The sequence below is a fragment of the Hyperoodon ampullatus genome (assembly GCF_949752795.1).
Source record: "Hyperoodon ampullatus genome assembly, chromosome: 8".
Classification (NCBI taxonomy): domain Eukaryota; kingdom Metazoa; phylum Chordata; class Mammalia; order Artiodactyla; family Ziphiidae; genus Hyperoodon; species Hyperoodon ampullatus.
This window is the reverse complement of record NC_136921.1, coordinates 80952418-80970511: the sequence shown is the minus strand read 5'-3', so window position 1 is coordinate 80970511 and position 18094 is coordinate 80952418. Positions and strand designations below refer to the sequence as shown.

General features: G+C 34.7%; 1 protein-coding gene across 7 annotated transcripts in view; it reads right to left on the bottom strand.

Moving 5' to 3' along the window:
- Positions 1-18094, bottom strand: part of LOC307056842 (sodium channel protein type 2 subunit alpha) — a gene marked incomplete at its 5' end in the record, with an annotated part of 88870 nt that overhangs the window by 40286 nt on the left and 30490 nt on the right. For all 7 annotated transcript variants that reach the window (XM_079709804.1, XM_079709805.1, XM_079709807.1 and 4 more), the window contains 4 exons: positions 3601-3957; positions 5869-6042; positions 11779-12017; positions 16301-16433. In XM_079709804.1, the coding sequence (XP_079565930.1) occupies positions 3601-3957; positions 5869-6042; positions 11779-12017; positions 16301-16433 (903 nt within the window). The remainder of the gene's footprint in view (positions 1-3600; positions 3958-5868; positions 6043-11778; positions 12018-16300; positions 16434-18094) is intronic.

Below are 18094 nucleotides of genomic sequence, written 5' to 3'. Positions count from 1 at the left end.
GCACGCAGGATCTTAGTTCCCAACCAGGGAACTAAGGTGCCCCCTGCAGTGGAAATGTGGAGTCCTAACCACTGGACCGCCAGGGAAGTCCCTCCATCCTGATTCTTAATTGGTGAGAAGAACCCAAAACTTTCAGATCCCTCCTGTGTGCTAATGCTCCACCTTCTCTTAGGCATAGACGAGACTGTGGTGGCTACTTCTAGAAGTGGTAAACTTCAAAAAATCATATTTTCCTTCTGCAGCACTTGCCTTGAACCTATAAGAGGGTTTCTGGCCATAGTGTTAGCAAACCAAGAATAATAGCCTGGGGAAAAGCAGTCTGTGGCCAAATCTCTGTCTTGTCTGTGGACTAGGCAGTGGTTACTCACACTTCTCGTGGTGGAGCACCATACAGAAGTTTACATGTGTTAACAGGAGGTTATGACAGCTTGTCTTTGGGGGACATTACCCTTTCTGGTGAGGATGAGAAGGAAGGGTTGTAGGAGGCACTGCATCAGTTTCAGTCAGTCTTATTTAAGCAAATGTGATATGAACACATTTCCTTAATAGTGGTAAACATGACAGATACTATTACTACCTTAGTTACTCCAGAAAAAATATCCAAGATATCACAAAAGGAGGAATATTTTTTAACTTACAGTGAAAAAAAAAAGGGAGATTCTTTAATTTTTAAAAAAATGTACAGAATTAGGGTTTCCCTGGTGGCACAGTGGTTGAGAATCCACCTGCCAATTCAGGGAACATGGGTTTGAGCCCTGGTCTGGGAAGATCCCACATGCCGCAGAGCAACTAAGCCCATACACCACAACTACTAAGCCTGCGCTCTAGAGCTTGCAAGCCACAACTACTGAGCCCACGTGCCACAATTACTGAAGCCCGTGTGCCTAGAGCCCGTGCTCCGCAACAAGAGAAGCCACCACAATGAGAAGTCCGTGCACCGCAACAAAGAGTAGCCCCAGCTCACCGCAACTAGAGAAAGCCTGCGCACAGCAACAAAGACCCAATGCACTCAAAAATTTTAAAAAAAATTTTGACTGTACAGAATTTAAATTTATGCCAATAGATGGAAATTATTATTCTATAGGCTGTATCTTTTTATGCATATACAGCCATCTAAATTAATATTAAATGTCATCCATAGGTATGGATACTTCCTGAAATTCTCTTTTCAACTTGAATCCTCTGTACAGTTAGAGAGATGTGTCTTATTTCAGTAAACTAATAGGTGACATGTGATATGTTGAGTTTCCTTCTCTTTAAATTCACTCTGTGTTTTCTGGCTACATGAATTCTACCAAAATCCCACTTGCTCATTGTCACTTTCCTGATAAAAAGCCATCTGTAGCTCTGAATTGCCTACAGAAAAACTCCAATTTTTTTATGCAGAGTCAGCCTTTTCATAAATTAAACTCTACACAGTTTGGCCCCAAACTTACTTTCTACTACTCCCACTATGAATTCTCTGTTGCTTGTGTCTGATCTACTCACTCATTGTTGTCATAAAGGGTTCTGTTCTCTGCCTTTTATTCTTTTCTTCCAATGTATGCCAAATATATAAATGAAATCAAATCAAATCTAAAATCAAACCTATAACCTTTCCTTTGTTTCTTTTCTATTAACCCTATGACCATTTCTTTCTGTTCTATGCAATATTGCACTTTTCTGAAAGCAAGCAAGTTGTATTCGGAATTGTGGTGGCTTTAAAGTAAATGTACAGGGGAATTCCCTGGCAGTCCAGTGGTTAGGACTCCACACTTCCATTGCAGGGGGCACGAGTTTGATCCCTGGTTGGGGAACTAAGATCCTGCATGCCACACAGCATGGCTAAAAATATATATATATATATATATATATATATATATAATATATATATTTATATATATTTATGTATATAAATTATTTGATACTCTTCCCTTCAAAAGTGAAAGCCTTATCTCTTTTTCTTAAGTGTGAGTTCTTTTTAGTGACTAGCTTCTAATGAATACAATATGGCAGAAGTGACAGTACGTGACTTCAAGACTAGAACATAAAGAGGGCTTTCTCCTTGCCCTTTGTTTTGTGTCACCTGCTCTGGGAGAAGCCAGTTGCCATGTCATGAAATAATCAACAACCCTATGGTGAGAAACATGTGGAGAAAAACTGAAGCCTTCTACCAACAGCCAACAAAGAGGAATTGGGACCTCCTGCCAATAGCCATGAGAGTGAGCCTTCTTAGAAGCTGATCCTCCTGTCTTAGTCAAGATAACTGAGTTCCCTGCCAACATCTTGACAGCAACCTTATGACAGACCCAAAGCCAGAAGCACCCAGATAAGGTGCCCCCAATTTCAGACCCACAGAAACTATGAAATAATTAATAAATGTTTATTGCTTTAGGTCACTGTTCATATTTCTGGATTGTACACTGTTCATGTTTGTTGTTATTTTAAGAAGAGGTCAGAATTATCTAAGCTAATACCGAGGAGGTTGAAATCTTGGGATAAATAGAAATAAATGATAATCTTTTGTTTTTTTTCCCCCCCTCCCTTTTCTTTTCCTCTGGGGAACTGGAAGTTACTTTGATGTGAAAGGAAATTAAGTCTATAAATTGCATACTTTAAAATATTGGTTATGACTATTCCACTGGACTGGGGCCTAATCAAGAACCTTAGTATAATAACTTTATATTTAAAGTATAAGAGCCTGATCCCTCTCAGAGAATCTACTGTCCTTTCTTCCACAACCACTGGGTCCACTGTTCCCTGGCTTGGGACAGTCTACCTTTCTTCTTACCGAGCTAAATCTTACAGCTCAGTAAAGATATTTCAGGTCTGAACTCCTTGACAAAGCCTTGCCTGATCATCCTTGCCACTGTAAAGCAAAGTTTCCATCTTGTGAACTTGACATATAACACTTCACTTTCACGTTTTTTCACTTACTAGTTCCTACTTTTACTCCTGTTTAGGTAAATGTCATATCACAATGCCATATATATCTTCCTATCATTTTTCCCATGCCTCCAGGACTCAGCAGAAATGTGTTGGACATGGTTCATTTTACACAGAAATGATAAACAAGTGATTCTTGAGTCAGTGTTACTTGTTCATACTGTAGTTTCTAGGCAACAATTACTTTATGTGCTTTTAATGGACTGAGATTATCACTATTTTTTTTTAACTCCAACTTGTAGAGAACCCAAATTTGAAACATTTTCAAGTGATACTATTATTAGTACTTATAAATAAAATGAATGACTGTTCTTCATGGCACTTCCATGCTTTAGTGTAAGAACTGAAACATAAAAGCCAAAAATGGCCCTCTCCATGATCAATAAGGTACAGAGATGAAGAACAGCTTTGGTTCAAAAGACATTTTAAGAGTTTATGTTGCATGTCAATTATAGCTCAATAAAATTGGAAAAAATAAAAATAAAAATAATGAATAAGGAAATACTTAAAAAGAGTTCATGTGGATTTCAACAGTCTGAGCTATACCTGACTCCTGCCATCATGAAAATTGAGAATTGATTTAAAAAAAACATTCAAAACATTCCTCAGTTGAACGTACTTTTTCATGGTTACACTGTCTTTTACTGAAAATGAGAAAAATGTTTTACCACATACCACCAGGTTTCCAATGACCATGACCATCATGAAGACAGTAAGGCACATGGTTTGACCGGCGACCTCCATGCAGTCCCACATGGTCTCTATCCACTCTCCACACAGCACTCGGAACACAATCAGGAAGGAGTGGAAGAAGTCATGCATGTGCCAGCGTGGGAGTTCACAATCATTGGAAATCTTGCAGACACATTCTTTGTAGCTCTTACCAAAGAGCTGCATGCCAACCACGGCAAAAATGAAGACGATGATGGCCAACACCAAGGTGAGGTTACCCAGAGCTCCCACAGAATTGCCAATGATCTTTATCAACATGTTCAGAGTCGGCCAAGATTTTGCCAATTTGAAAACTCTGAGCTGGAAACAAAAGCAAGAAGGTCATTACTGCTCTGCATTCTGAAGAATCTGCATATTTGTTTATAGGAAAAATCTACAATGTCTCAATTTTAGGTGATGGATTATTCATGTGCCAAACTATTATCTAGCAAATGTATTAGTTTGTTACCATGGGATATTTTTCATTTTGAAATAGTTTATATTGTAAATAAAATAATTATTCAGTTTTTCATCAGCATTCAAAGAGTAAGATTCACAAAATATTCCTGAATCTTACATAAGCATTTATACTATTCTTTTTGTTTTTCTGTAAGGAACTGAGATATCTAACATTAGTGATGATTAATTAGAAAAGACTCTTTCAGGGAAGTAGAGGCTCTCATTATTTAAAAGCCCGAAGTGGATATATTTTTCAGTGTACTTGAGATATAATGCTGAAATGCACAAGTGCAAACAACACTTATATAAGGTACAAGAGAAAAACCAACTAATTTCTTTAAATCTCTGGACTGCTATATCTGTAGCTTGCTGTAATTTTAGGCTGTATTTTAAAGGAGATTTATTATATTCAAGGAAGAAATAGTTGAACTTGAGTAAAAAGCTGTATTTTGTCAACCTTTATGTCTTCAGTGATTTAATTAATCAACTCATTATAGTGTGGAAATGGCTCTCTACTACTGTTCCTGACACATTGGTTGTATTAGAAGCCTCTAGAGTACCATTTACTATTAATAGCAGCAGCATTTTATTTCCGATGCTTCAGTAAATGTCAGGTCAAGAGTAGTGCATTATTTAATGGCAACTAAGTGACCCAAAGGAGCAGATATAAGAACCAAAAATTTTAATTTATTCCCAGAGAATAATTAATGCAAAAGGGCCTGATATACTAAGCAAGACACTGATGATATTATGCCTTCTATCTCCCCAAACTGCATCACACTATCACAAAGATTTACTAAGCTTCTTAAAAGTAGTTGTCCATATTCACTTGTTATATAATCATTGCTAATTTTTGTTTTGTTTTGTTTTGTTTTTTGCATCCTTCTAGCTTCAAATTAGATCTACAGCTATCCATGAAGACCAGGAAAGGAAATCACAGCTCTAAGGATCTTAACACAAATTTGAAAGTGGTAAGGGAGTTTCTAAACAGACTTCACAACAAAGTCTTGAAACTAATCACTGTTAAGATAAGTTGCGTATAAGAATCTGTCTTTACTAACTATATACAACCTCTGTTGTTTCAAAATAAACTGCAAAAAGTTAGAGCCAACTCAAATAAACAGCACAATAAAACATACCAAACTTCAAATGGAAATGTGTCAAGTGATATTTTGTCTCATCTGTGAAAGATCCATAAACTTTGAAATATAAAGATCAAATGAAAGACCCTTTCTTTAAAATTAAAGTATAACACAGGCAACTCTTCTCAGACAGTGTATTTGGTGACTTCCTGACCTGGCTGAAGAAGTAGATGTATAGGAGCTCTGTCTTCTTCCCCTGTACACTCTACCGAGTCCCGGGTCTTGGCTTCTATGGGGGCAAAGTGGGCAACTCCATAATCCCTTAGCCTCTGGTAGAAAGATGAGCCCACCCAAAGCCCCAACCAAGCCTTATCATGGGTAAGCAAACCCCCTATAGCTGAGAGGTACATATTGTGTTGTTTAATTTGATATGCATTTATCTATGACCTCCATTTTCTCTCTCCCCATTAGCCTTGCTATTCAATTACTAAGGACAGAACTATTGGCTGTTCATTTAAATAAACTTAATCTATGCATTAAAACTATGAGGAAGAAGAAATTACCATCTGCTTTGTTAGAAGTATATTCAAATAATATTAAAGCTATGGGAAATCTTGTAATTTTTTCCTAGAAAAGAGTGACTACTAATTAAATTATTTATAAAAACATTGTTTACTCTCAGTTAATTTACCAGTCGAAATGATCGGAGAACTGACAATCCTTCCACGTTTGCCAAACCAAGTTCCATTAAACTAAGGCTCACAATAAAACCATCAAAAATATTCCAGCCTTCTTGAAAGTAATAATATGGATCCATGGCAATTATCTTTAGAAACATTTCTGCTGTGAAGATCCCAGTGAAGACCTAAGTGAGAAATGTTTATTACACAAGTGAAGACTCTTGAAAACATAAATAACTATCAAGCAATTTAATTTAGTCCCAACACATCACAATTCAATTCTGAGTTTTAAAAATTGGTTTGGGTCCAGGAAATTAGTATCCTCAAATGGTTTGTATTCAAATCAATATTTAATTGTTTACTATATTTAAGGTTTATCAAGTGATAAAGAATACAAAAATTAAGACAATAAAATTAATATCCTTATTTCTATATTCTTAAGTGAAAGGTTCAGCTAACTCTTTGTGGTCGACTACCTGGCTCTGCCTCTGATCTCCCTAGCCCTCCAAAAACTCACCAAATAATTGCCTAATAGTTTGATTCCCTCCCTTGGCCCTGCAGGCAAGGCTGGTGCTAAAAAGGCTTTATATTGGCTGTAATAAACAAGGTCACCCCTAGCCCTATAGATGTTAAGGATGCTTTTAAAAATTTTTTTATTTTCCTGGCCAAAGAGAAGCAGCATTCTCTAGTCTCCATTTTCTTTCTCTACAACTATTTAAAATTTTCCACGTGTCTTCAACCATTTTTCTTTATTCTCCACTCTCAGTACTTCTGCATCTCAGAGGTTACGGAAGTCAGTCAACCTGAACTTACTCAGTTTCCTTATATCTACCAAACTACTTACATCCACACCATACTTTCCTTTTTTTTTTCCTGTTAAAAATTAAAGGCATGTCACTGCTTTGCTCTAATTTCTGCAGCTGCAATTATGTATCTTCTTCGGACTTCTTGAAGAATTCACCTTCTCAATTAACCTGTAGTTTCAACCTCTTCCTGATACTGACTGCTTCCTATTGGGATTTTACAAGTATCAACAGATACTCAGTCCCTCTCCACCTTAAAACTACCACCAGCATCATAAAAGAAACTCTCCTTGCATTCTACTTCCCCCATTAGCTACCACCATCTGTCCTCTCTTCATAGCCCAACTTCTTTAAGAGTTTGTGTACTTGTCTGTACTCACTAGTTCCATTTCTTTAACTTACCCCCTGACCTGCCAGTCAGCACAAACTGCTTTAACCAATTTCACCAACATAACTGAAACTGCCATTGATAAATTCAATTGAACTTTTAATAGTTATCTTGCTTGCCTCTTTAGGAGTTTTTCACAACACCGTCTGTTCCTTGTTCCTTAAAATAGTTTCTGTCCAGGCTTCAGTGATCCACATCTCCCTGGATACTTCTCAGTTGCTTTTCCTCCTCCAACAAATCATTCAACACTGGATTTCTTCAGAGGTCTTTCTGTCCTCAACCTGCTTAATCTAATTTTCCTTTTACAATAAATTTACATTTTGAGATCTATTTTCCCATTCAAGCATATCTCCTGAATTCCAGAACTACATCCTTATTTCCTTATTCAACACCTCCACTGGATAACTGTCTCACAGGTACCTCAAATTCAACAGGTCCAAAATTCATTTCATCACTTTCTCTGCACAACCTTGCTTCTCTTCTGATATTTGCTAATTCAGTAAATGGAATGACTCTCTACCTTGGTGGCCAGCTCAGAAACATGAGAGTCTTGCTAACTTTTCCAAATATCTCTTGAATGCTTCAAGTTGAAATTCACCCATGCATGTATTACCAGTTTTTCCTCCTTTTATTGTTGAGTAGAATTCTATTGTTTGAATATTCTATAAAAATTTAAATAATGTATAGCACTTTTTGTCTCTTTTCCAAGAAATCTTGGCCACCCCAATCACATGTGCTAAAATTTTCATATATTTTATACTTACATATGCTATAAACACTTGCTTTAAATAATCAGTTGTCTTTTCAAGAAATTAAGATAAGGGAAAAAAAACAGTATTTTCTATTTACCACATTTATTCATTTCTAGTGACCATCATTCTCAAATTTCCATCTAATACATTCTTCCCGTTCAGCCTGAAGAACTTCCTTTAGCATTTCTTGCAGCATAATTCTGGTGTAACATTTTTTTTAAGGTTTTGTTTATATTAAAATTCTTTATTTCACACTAGTTTTTGATAGATAGTTTCACCATAGAATAATGTTTTAACTTCTTTTTTTCATCAGGCCACTTTCTTATGGCCTGAACTGTTTCTGACGAGATGTTAATCCCTTGTATATAATATGTATTTTTCTTCTGGCTGCTTCTAAAAGTTTCTTTTGTTTTCACAGCTTGGCTAAGATGTGCCCAATGTAGTTAATTTTATATTTATCCTTGTTGATGTTCACTGACATTTTACAATTTAATATTAAGGTGTCTAAGTTAATATCTTTCATCAAATTTGAGAACATTTTGGCCATTATTTCTCCAAATATTTGTTTTGTTCCATTCTCTCTTTTGTCTTTCTGAGTCTCCCTTATGTAAATATTAGACCACTTGATGTTATTCTGCAGATTAGTGTGACTTAGTTCATTTTTCCTGTAAGTTTTTCTCTGCTGTTCAAATTGGATAATTTCTATTGGTTTGCTTCAAGTTTGACACTTTCTTCTGACATCTGCAATTTTCTTTTAAACTCATCCAGTGAATTTTTCATTTTAGAATTTGTACTTTTCAGTTCTAAAATGTCTAGATAATTCTTTTATATAGTTTCCATTTTTTCTGCTCATATTCTCCATCTGTTTATTCTTGATGACCATTTTTTTCCTTCAATTTGTTAAATGTATTTGTAATAGGTCCTCTAAAGTCCTTTAATGCTAATTTTAGTAATTCAGCCATCTCTGGATCTATTTCTATTGAGTACTGAGTATTTTTTTCTCTCAACTAAAGTTACAGTTTCCTATTTCTTCATATATCATGTAATTTTTTATGTGATGTGAATAATGTGTTGTAGAGAGTTTTGATTCAATTATTTTCCTCTAAAAAGTACTGATTTTTGTCCTAGCAGGAAGTTAAATTATAGGTTGGCCACTTTGAACTTACAGCAGTTAGGTTTAATACTTAAGTAGGGCATAGCTATTTTGGTTTGCTCTTTGTCCTAGTTGAATCTTCTGGTTCTCTGACATAGCCTTTACTCCTTAAGTGTAAAAACCCTTTGGGGTTTTAAAGGAAAGCCCAAAGTCTGTTCAATTTCTCCATCTTGGTCAGCTTTATATTCCAAACTCTTGGGAAGCATTTCCTTCTATTCTTTTTTTTTTTTTTTTTTTTTGGAACAATTTGTGAAGGATTGGTGTTAATTCTTTAAATATTTGGTAGAATTCACCAAAGAAATCATCTGGGCCTAGGCTTTCCTTTGTGGGAACATTTTTTGATTACTAATTCAATTTTTACTTGTTATAAGTTTTTTTGTATTTCTATTTCTTCTTTAGTCAGTTTCAGTGGTTTGTTACTTTCTAGGAATATTTCCATTTCCTCTAGGTTATCTAATTTGTTGGTACAATTATTTATAGTACTCTGTATACTCCTTTCTATTTCTGTAAGATCAATAGTGATGTCCCCTCTTCATTCCTGCTTTTAGTAATTTGAATTTTCTCTCTTTTTCTTGGTAAGTATAGCTAAAGATCTGTCATTTCTATTGCTCTTTTAAAAAAATCAACTTTGGGGTTTGTTGATTTTTTTCTGATGTTTTCCTATTCTCTATTTCATTCCTTTCCACTCTATTCTTTATTTCCTTTCTTCTGCTAGTTTTTTAGTTTGCTCTTCTTTTTTCTAGTTTCTTAAGATGAAAATATAGATTATGGATTTGAGGTGTTATTTTTTTACTATAGGCATTTATAGCATAAATTTACCTCTAGGCACTATTTCAGTTTGGTGTGTTTTCGTTTTAATTCATCTCAAAGTATTTTCTAATTTTTCTTGTGATTCCTTTTTTAACCTATTGGTTATTTACAAGTCTGCTTTTAATTTCCATATATTTATAAATTTTCCAAATTCCTGTTTATTGATTTCTAATTTCATTCCATTTTTGTGAGAAAAAGTACTTTGATTTCAATCTTTTTAAGATTTATGAGGCTTGTTTTATGACCTACCTATCGCTTATGCTGGGGAATATTCCATATGTACTTGAGAAGAATGTGAATCCTGTCTATATATTTTCTACTATTTCATTACCTTCCTTAACACATAAGACAAGTCCTATTTTGAACTGCCCGCTTGTTGTTTATGTCTTTCCAGCATCCAATATCTCTTCTTCTGATAATGGTAGACCTAATTTTCTTCTTCATAATTGTATTCATTTACTCTGTCTCCAGTGATAAGACATGGTTCTGGTTTGGCCAAGTAGGGAATTCTAACCCTAGAATCAGATTAACTGACTGACTTAGAAATGGTCATGTAACTCCAACCAGGCCAATGATATTCAATTCTTGGGCTTTTGTTAGAACCACTAGTTAGGAGGCACAATCCTTCTGCTTAAAGAGCTGTATCAGGATAAAAGTTGGTAGACCGTTGCCATCAATAGAATACCCAGCCAGAGATGAAAAAACATACAGGGAAGAAGTTGGCAAGAAGCTAACTCCCAATGACATTGACTGAGAACCTGAATCTATCCAGATTAAAATGTGGATCTATGCCCAAATGGACTTTAGTTACTTGAAGTAATGAATTATCTTTATTTTTGCTTAAGCCCATTTGAGTTATTTCGTAATATCCACCTCCATAATGCTGCTTTGATCCCTTGCTCACTTTTTATAGATAATGTTGAAGTGATTCCTATATATGTGAAAAAATTTGGACTAGGTAATGTTATTGTTCTTTCCTAAAGTTTTGTGATTTTTGGCCACAGCTTAAAATAGTCTCCGAAATATCTTTCAGAGTCTCTGATATAGTATTCAGAGCTTCCATTGTTCTGTGAATTTCTCATGGGTATAATTTCTCCCACCGTAAAATGCAGACATTCATAGTATCTATGAGGACTGACTTTGTGGGAACCTAGAGAGAGGGATTTTACATAAACCATTTAATACAATGCCTGGTACAAAATAAGTGGTCAGCATATATATGTTAACTTTATCAGTTAAGACCTATCTGGATTATAATAAAAAATAGTGGTTACTTCAGAGCCTAAAAATATTGTGTATTATACTTCAGAATATATCATTTACTATCTATATAGAACCTGTTTATATGTTCATTTATCAAGTTGGGAGGTTCATGAGAACTCAATAAGCCTCATATTGATATTAATATATTTTTGTTGCCTGAATTTATTCATTTTGTTTCTCTGTAAAAGACCACTTTACTTTCATTTCTATCATTCTACCATGTATCCATGAATGTTAATACAAAATTTTAAGTAAAAATGTATGCAAAAATTAATCATTTATAAATTCTTAAATTTATAGGACAAATTCAAACAGAAATAACCTCTATGATGTTTCCTCTCTTAAAAATCCATCTTCAGTTATGAACAGATGATATTTCAAAATTATCTGACTTGGCATATTTTATAATTTGTTTGGCAAATGTAGACATGTCTGAAAGAATCTATTCTAAATACCTGAGAAACAGATCAGAATTTTACCATAAATCAATATCCTCCATAATTCATAATAATCTTTGTAATGAATGGGCAATTTATATTTAATTCTAAATCAAACTATACATAAAATCTTTGAACCTTTTCCACTGCTAAACTGTAGCAGTATATTTTTGTTATAAAAAAGTGATGCTGAACTTTTGCTGTCCAGGTATATATGACCAATTAATTCATATTCAATTTGAGAGTGATATGTGAAATTCATTAAGGCAATCATGAACTCTTTCAATGGGTAGAGTAACCCTCAGTGAGCCTTACCAGGTTCCCGACTGACAGCACACTGCTAAACTGCTCCGTCATGGGATAGTGCTCCATGGCCATGAAGAGGGTATTTAAGACAATGCAGATGGTGATGGCCAGGTCAACAAAAGGGTCCATCACAATCAAGTTGACGAGATGTTTCACCTTTAACCATGGCTTACAGCAGTCCCAAATCAAACACATGTTAGCAAATTTATACCAGCAGGGTGGGCATTTCTGTCTGGATTCTTCAAGTTCTGGAAGAAAAAGGTTAGAATACTTATGAAAACTGCTTCCTTCCTATTAAGCAGCCTTTGGTTTAAACTGAAAGTGATTTTTAAAAAATCTAAAGTTGTTAAAAGGCATTATAGGTTAATCAGATGGTTGAGCAGGAAAGCACTTACAGCTGTCATAAAAAGTGTGGGCACAGAAAGGCTAGTAAACTTTCCAAATTTATCTTGGTTAAACATGGTTTCCAAGATTCTATCTACAATATTAAATAGTCTGATAATTATCTTTAAGGCTATCAGAAATTAATGGGTAGGACTTGTGTTAAGTATACTTAAAGCTCATCTATGTTCCAGATAGAGCAAGACATATATTATCAAAGAACACCTCTCAGGAGATGTCTTTAAAACCTTTATCAGTCATGCTGAATCTCAGTTTCTTGGATTAGATATGTTCTTTGTGTATTTTAATGAGATAGTTTTGTCAGTGTCACCAGCCTTAGTTAAAAAATTTCTAGTTAAGTCTAATTAGATATAGGCCTGAATATTAAACTCAGCAGCATTTCTTAATTTAACTAGATGGCACAAAAGAAGAGGAAATATCAAACCTAAGAAACTGAGAACTTCACTCTTTCACAAAATGGGACTTATGTACTACTGTTAAAATACAAGAGGAGTTTAGGTAGAACATACGTAGAATTCATAAATTTTAATGGTATGCATTTATTTTAATATATTAAAATGTATAACTATCACACCAAACCTATGATATAAGATTTCATATAAAAATACATTTATTTAAAAAAAATATGATTTCAAAAAGAATTTCAACTAAATAACAGGAGAGAAAAGACAGAAATGCACAGATCTATAAGGTGATACTCAAAATACTGAAACTTAGTAAATAATGTCAAAGAATTTGGGAGAATTAGGAAGTGGGGAATTATCTGCTCTTTTCCTTTGGTATATTTCTCTCTTAATCAACTCTTGAGTGAGAAAAGAATTCAGAAGTTGTTGTTTTCTGCCAATATCATTGCTGCACTCTGTTACCTGCTCTGCCAAATGTGAGACCATCACCGATTAGCACTAAAATAGAGGAAAAGATTCTTTGTTCATCCATAGCATGACTCTGGTTGGTCACTTTAGTATTACTACTGTGGCAACTGGAATATCCCTCCAAACCTGGTACAGTTTGCTAAGAATTAAACTTTTCAAGAGAGTTTATGCAATGGACAAACATGACCATAGGTAGTGATTTTTGCTTTGCTGATAAACATTCACTACCAATATTATAAAGTTTACTACTTCCCTAAAGTAAATTAATTTCCTTATTATTTTTAACAGAATTCCATGAGAGGTAGATTCTTCAACCGTGTCTTTATATACTGAAATTCTTCAAGCACCCAGTTTATTTCCTTTCCTCTTAAATGTAATTTTGTAAACAGTAAACAATAGTTGAATTGTAAATCAGAAGAAAAATATAAATATAGTTAATATGCACTGTTTTGTAGAAGCTTTTAAGACTCCCGAATAAACCCATATTTATACTGAAGGTAAAAAGGCTTTACTACTTACAGTAAATAACAAAAGAGAATTGAAAAAGCTCTTTGCCTATGTACAGTCAGAATAAGTATTTTTTAAAATGTTACTTGTAATTTAGCAGATAAAGAGAAGCAAATAGAAACTGTGTGGAAAAAAGTAAATTAGAGAAAAGTTCAAAAGGCAAAATGCAGCCAGTGTTGCTCATCTTGACACCAGGAAAAAGTGGAGCAGAGTTGTTAAATTCTAAAATAAAATCATTCAATTATTCATGCTAAAAAAAAAAAAGAATATCACACTTTGACACAAAACAAAGTACTCAGGGAGAACTACAGCCACGTCTCCGTTATTCCTGGGTGGGTTATCCACACTGAAAATCATTTACAGCCCAGTTTAGATCTTTTGCTGGCTCCCCTCAATTCCTCAGTGCTTGTACCTCACCCTCCCACCACCTTCCCAAGGATTTGACCTGGAAACATTTCCATATGGTTCTTGCATTTAAAAAACTTGAAAAGCAAACAATTCATTTTTCCTTATCTCCTACAGTGTCATTAAGTAGGAGGTCATTCATTCTTTGCCTGGACAATGAAGACTTAGCTGTAGTTCAAAAGAAGGAAAACAAAAGTTGCCAGCCTGGATCAACAAGCCTGTTTCCAAAAAGGAAAGGTGAACTAAACCATGATTAGACTTAGAAGGAAGGATCTCCAAATAAACAGATTATGTCAACCTAAGACACCTTTCCACTGTTATTAGGAACAAAAAAGGACTATATTAAAGACAGCTCTAGTTGCATGTATATGCTATGTACTGCTAACAACAAGCCTTGATTAATGCCAGATTCAAAATGTTTAGATATAATCGAATAAAAAAAAGCAGGCTTTGCATCCAACACAACCAATGAAAAACAGAATGAAAACTCAGCCATTTTTCCTCACATAAATATAAAGTTAAAAGCTCTGCAGATATTAAAACCAAACACTCAGTCTCCTGCTTCCTAAGTTACACTTATCTCTAGGACATCCTTTTCATTCTAAGCAAGTCCATGAGACACATTTGCATGGAGGGTGATGTGGGTGCACTTATTTTTAACTGTGTATCTTAATTAGTGGACAAGTCCAATCTTGTGGTGGTGGGTTGATGTTTTTTAAGTAATTTCTTAAGTTAGCCCAAACTTAATGCTATCAGAAGTTCAAAGTAGGACTGTTAATTTAGACTTACCCTGTCTCCTTCTCTACTTCTTGCTTTAGGGAGCAGACATGCTGCTGACATCGGTAGCAGAACCACTGGCAGCTTCCTCTCAGTGGTTTTGCTATGGCAAGGAGCAGAAGACCAGAGAATCTTCAAAAGATTTACCTGGAGGGACAGGGAGGAGCAAGCTACTGGCAGCTGGGAGGGAAGAGGGAGTGCAAGCTAACGCAGGCGAGGTTGGGGAAGAACGTACTGAGTTTAATATTCCATAGAAATCAGTGAAAAGATTTCTGATATTGCATTAGGACATGATGAAAATTGGGTCGTTCAGTAACTGACATGGCTGTGATATGTAAGGCCATCTACATTGTGAGATTTTCCTGGCTGTGACTTTTAGGCTTTTGGTACTGATATTAGTATCACGGGATCTTTGCATTCAGACTGGAAAATAATTATTGCAAGAATCTATCCAGTGTCAAGAGAAACTATAACTAACAGGAAGAAAGGCATGAGCACATGTTCGTGCTCTCTTCTTCATTCTCCATCTTTCTTTTTCCTTTGACACATCTACACACACACACACACACACACACACACACACACACACACACTTCGGAGGGGAAGAAAAGGGAGGGGTTATAAAAGAGAAAAGGAGAGAAGGGGAAAGGACAGCAAGGGAGGAGGATAGAATATATTTTACATGAAAGTATTTTCCAAGTAGCTGAAGTTGATAGTTGATGATGTTTGAATTCACTTACAGTATGGAAAGGCACAAACATGTGAATTAACAAAACAACAATAAAACAACCAATAATAATATTTATTGACTGTCTTCTACATGCTTCTACATACATAGGTGCTTTATATATGAGGCCTTATTTAATCTTTACAACAACCTTAATCTAAACGTCATTATCCACACTTTACTGATGAAGAAACAAGTGTAGAGTCCCAAACTAACACACAGAGCCAATGATTGATCGCAAATCAAGCTGTCCTCAAAGTCTTTATTTTGGAATTATAAGATCCAGATCTCTAAACAATATATTCACTACTCACGTATAATCTGCAACTAAAGAGAAAGCTGAGATATTGTAATATCTGATCAGAGAAAGACAAAAGTAGTTTTACAAAATTTTGAAAACTTTGCTTCAAAGAGGTTAATATCAAACCCTAATTCTCATTTTTTCATTTATACATCTGGTTAAATCAAAAGAGTTTATAGCTTGAGTCTCAAGCAGTTAATACAATTTAAATGGGTTAGCATCACCATAAAAATAAACATTTATCATTACATTCCTTTTTATGTCATGCACATAACAAGCTTCAACAATTTAGAACTTAATCTACCAAAGTGGTATTCCAAGTATACCTCGAATTTGCAGTAGATTCCTGGAGGCTAAATGTAGAAATCTGTATGAGACAATAGAATCCATGTGTTGTACATGGATTTTACTTTTATTTAGTAAAAGACATAATGATGATTTGGTGTCAAGTCAGGAAGAATTTTCTTGGAATTTATGAGAGTTCTTTTCATCATTACTAGAGCACTGCCAAGTAATTGTGCTGTAAGACTTTTGACATACCTTCCATGGTGTTGGTCAAAATACTAGCCATACTCATTGCTCTTTGCTTTGCTGTAGGATCTTCCAACAGATCCATGGAAACATGGTAAGAACTGGACCGTCTCTTTCTTATTTCCGTTTCAGTAGTCGTGCCCTAAAAAAAAATTTCATATGAAATAACTATTATTTTTAAGGGTAGCAAAATCCAAAGTGTTCCTGTAATAGGTGTTACTTAACTAAGTATTCAACATGCTTTCTCAGGTGTAAACAGCTCATTAAGACATTGCTGGAATCATCATTCTTGGGAAGTGTTTAAAAGCCCATAATATTCTCAGCTTTCAGGGATGCCTGGGTTTGTGATCAAGATGGACTTTTCTAATTCCTCCATCTTGGAGCCTTGGGCTGGAGGGATCATGCCTATTACAGGATAGATAACCTTTTAGCATTTCAGCCAGTCCTATCTAGGACTTCAAAGTGAAGCATATCACTCTTTGATTTACTCACAGGTTGAGCTATTAGATCTTTACTTATATACATTCATGTGGTTTAATGTATGAAGAGAACTTTAAAGGCTTCCCTAATATGTTCTCCTAAAATGAGAATTCCACTTTAAAATGCTTCTGTTCATTATAGACAGGTAACATTTCCCAACATCCTTAATAATAAAACTAATTTTTAGAACTATCTATAACTTTGTCTTACAAGACAACCCATCCTTGGCATTGAAACTCTAATTTAAGGCAAAACATCAAATTGGGGGGGGTCTTTGATTTTTAGCAATGTTGTAATGACTTGACATGTTTCTATTCCAAAATAAACTCACCAGAATTTCAATATGGGCAGAAATTTATTCCTACGTCAGGAGCTCAGGCAATGAAGTTAATGGTCACAGGAAAAAAGGGCAAAACTCAAGCATTCCTAATGTGGGTGTGAGTGCTAATAATAAATAACAAGTCACTTTTAGTTCTCTGAGGATTTTCCTTATTTCTAAAAGAGTAATATGAGTCCTGTTCATCTACTTTATTGTGCTATGAATAATTAACATTATTTTATTAATCTGCATGTCTCTAATGCATATATATTCAAAAGCAGACTTTCCACTCAATTGATAGGATTGTCATTAATGGGAATAAACATTCATTTAGGTCACTCTAAAATTAATTTTACTGTGAAAGAAAAGTAAAATTAATGAGAAAAGAAATAACCCCTCTCTGAGACTAAAGCTCTTTAAATCAAAAAGTTGTCTCTCAGAATTTAAAATATTTTGCCTTGTCAGAGAAAGGCAAAGTTCGAAGGAAAAAATAGTGTCACTTATGAATTTGGTAAAGTAGCAGGATACGAAATTAATGCAAAGAAATCTCTCATTCCTGTATACTAATTATGAAAAATCTGAAAGTGAAATTAAGAAAACACTCACATTTACCATTGCAACAAAAAGAATAAAATATCTATGAATAAACCTACCTACAAAAGACCTGTATGCAGAAAACTATAAGACACTGATGAAAGCAATTAAAGATGATACAAATAGATGGATAGATATATACCATGTTCTTGGACTGGAAGACTCAACATTGTGAAAATGACTATACTACCCAAAGCAATCTACAGATTCAAGGCAATCCTTATCAAACTACCACTGGCATTTTTCACAGAACTAGAACAAAAAAAAATCACAATTTGTATGGAAACACAAAATACCCCAAATAGCCAAAGCAATCTTGGGAAAGAAAAACAGAGCTGGAGGAATCAGGCTCCCTGACTTATAGGAATCAGACTATACTACAAAGCTACAGTAATCAAGACAGTATGGTA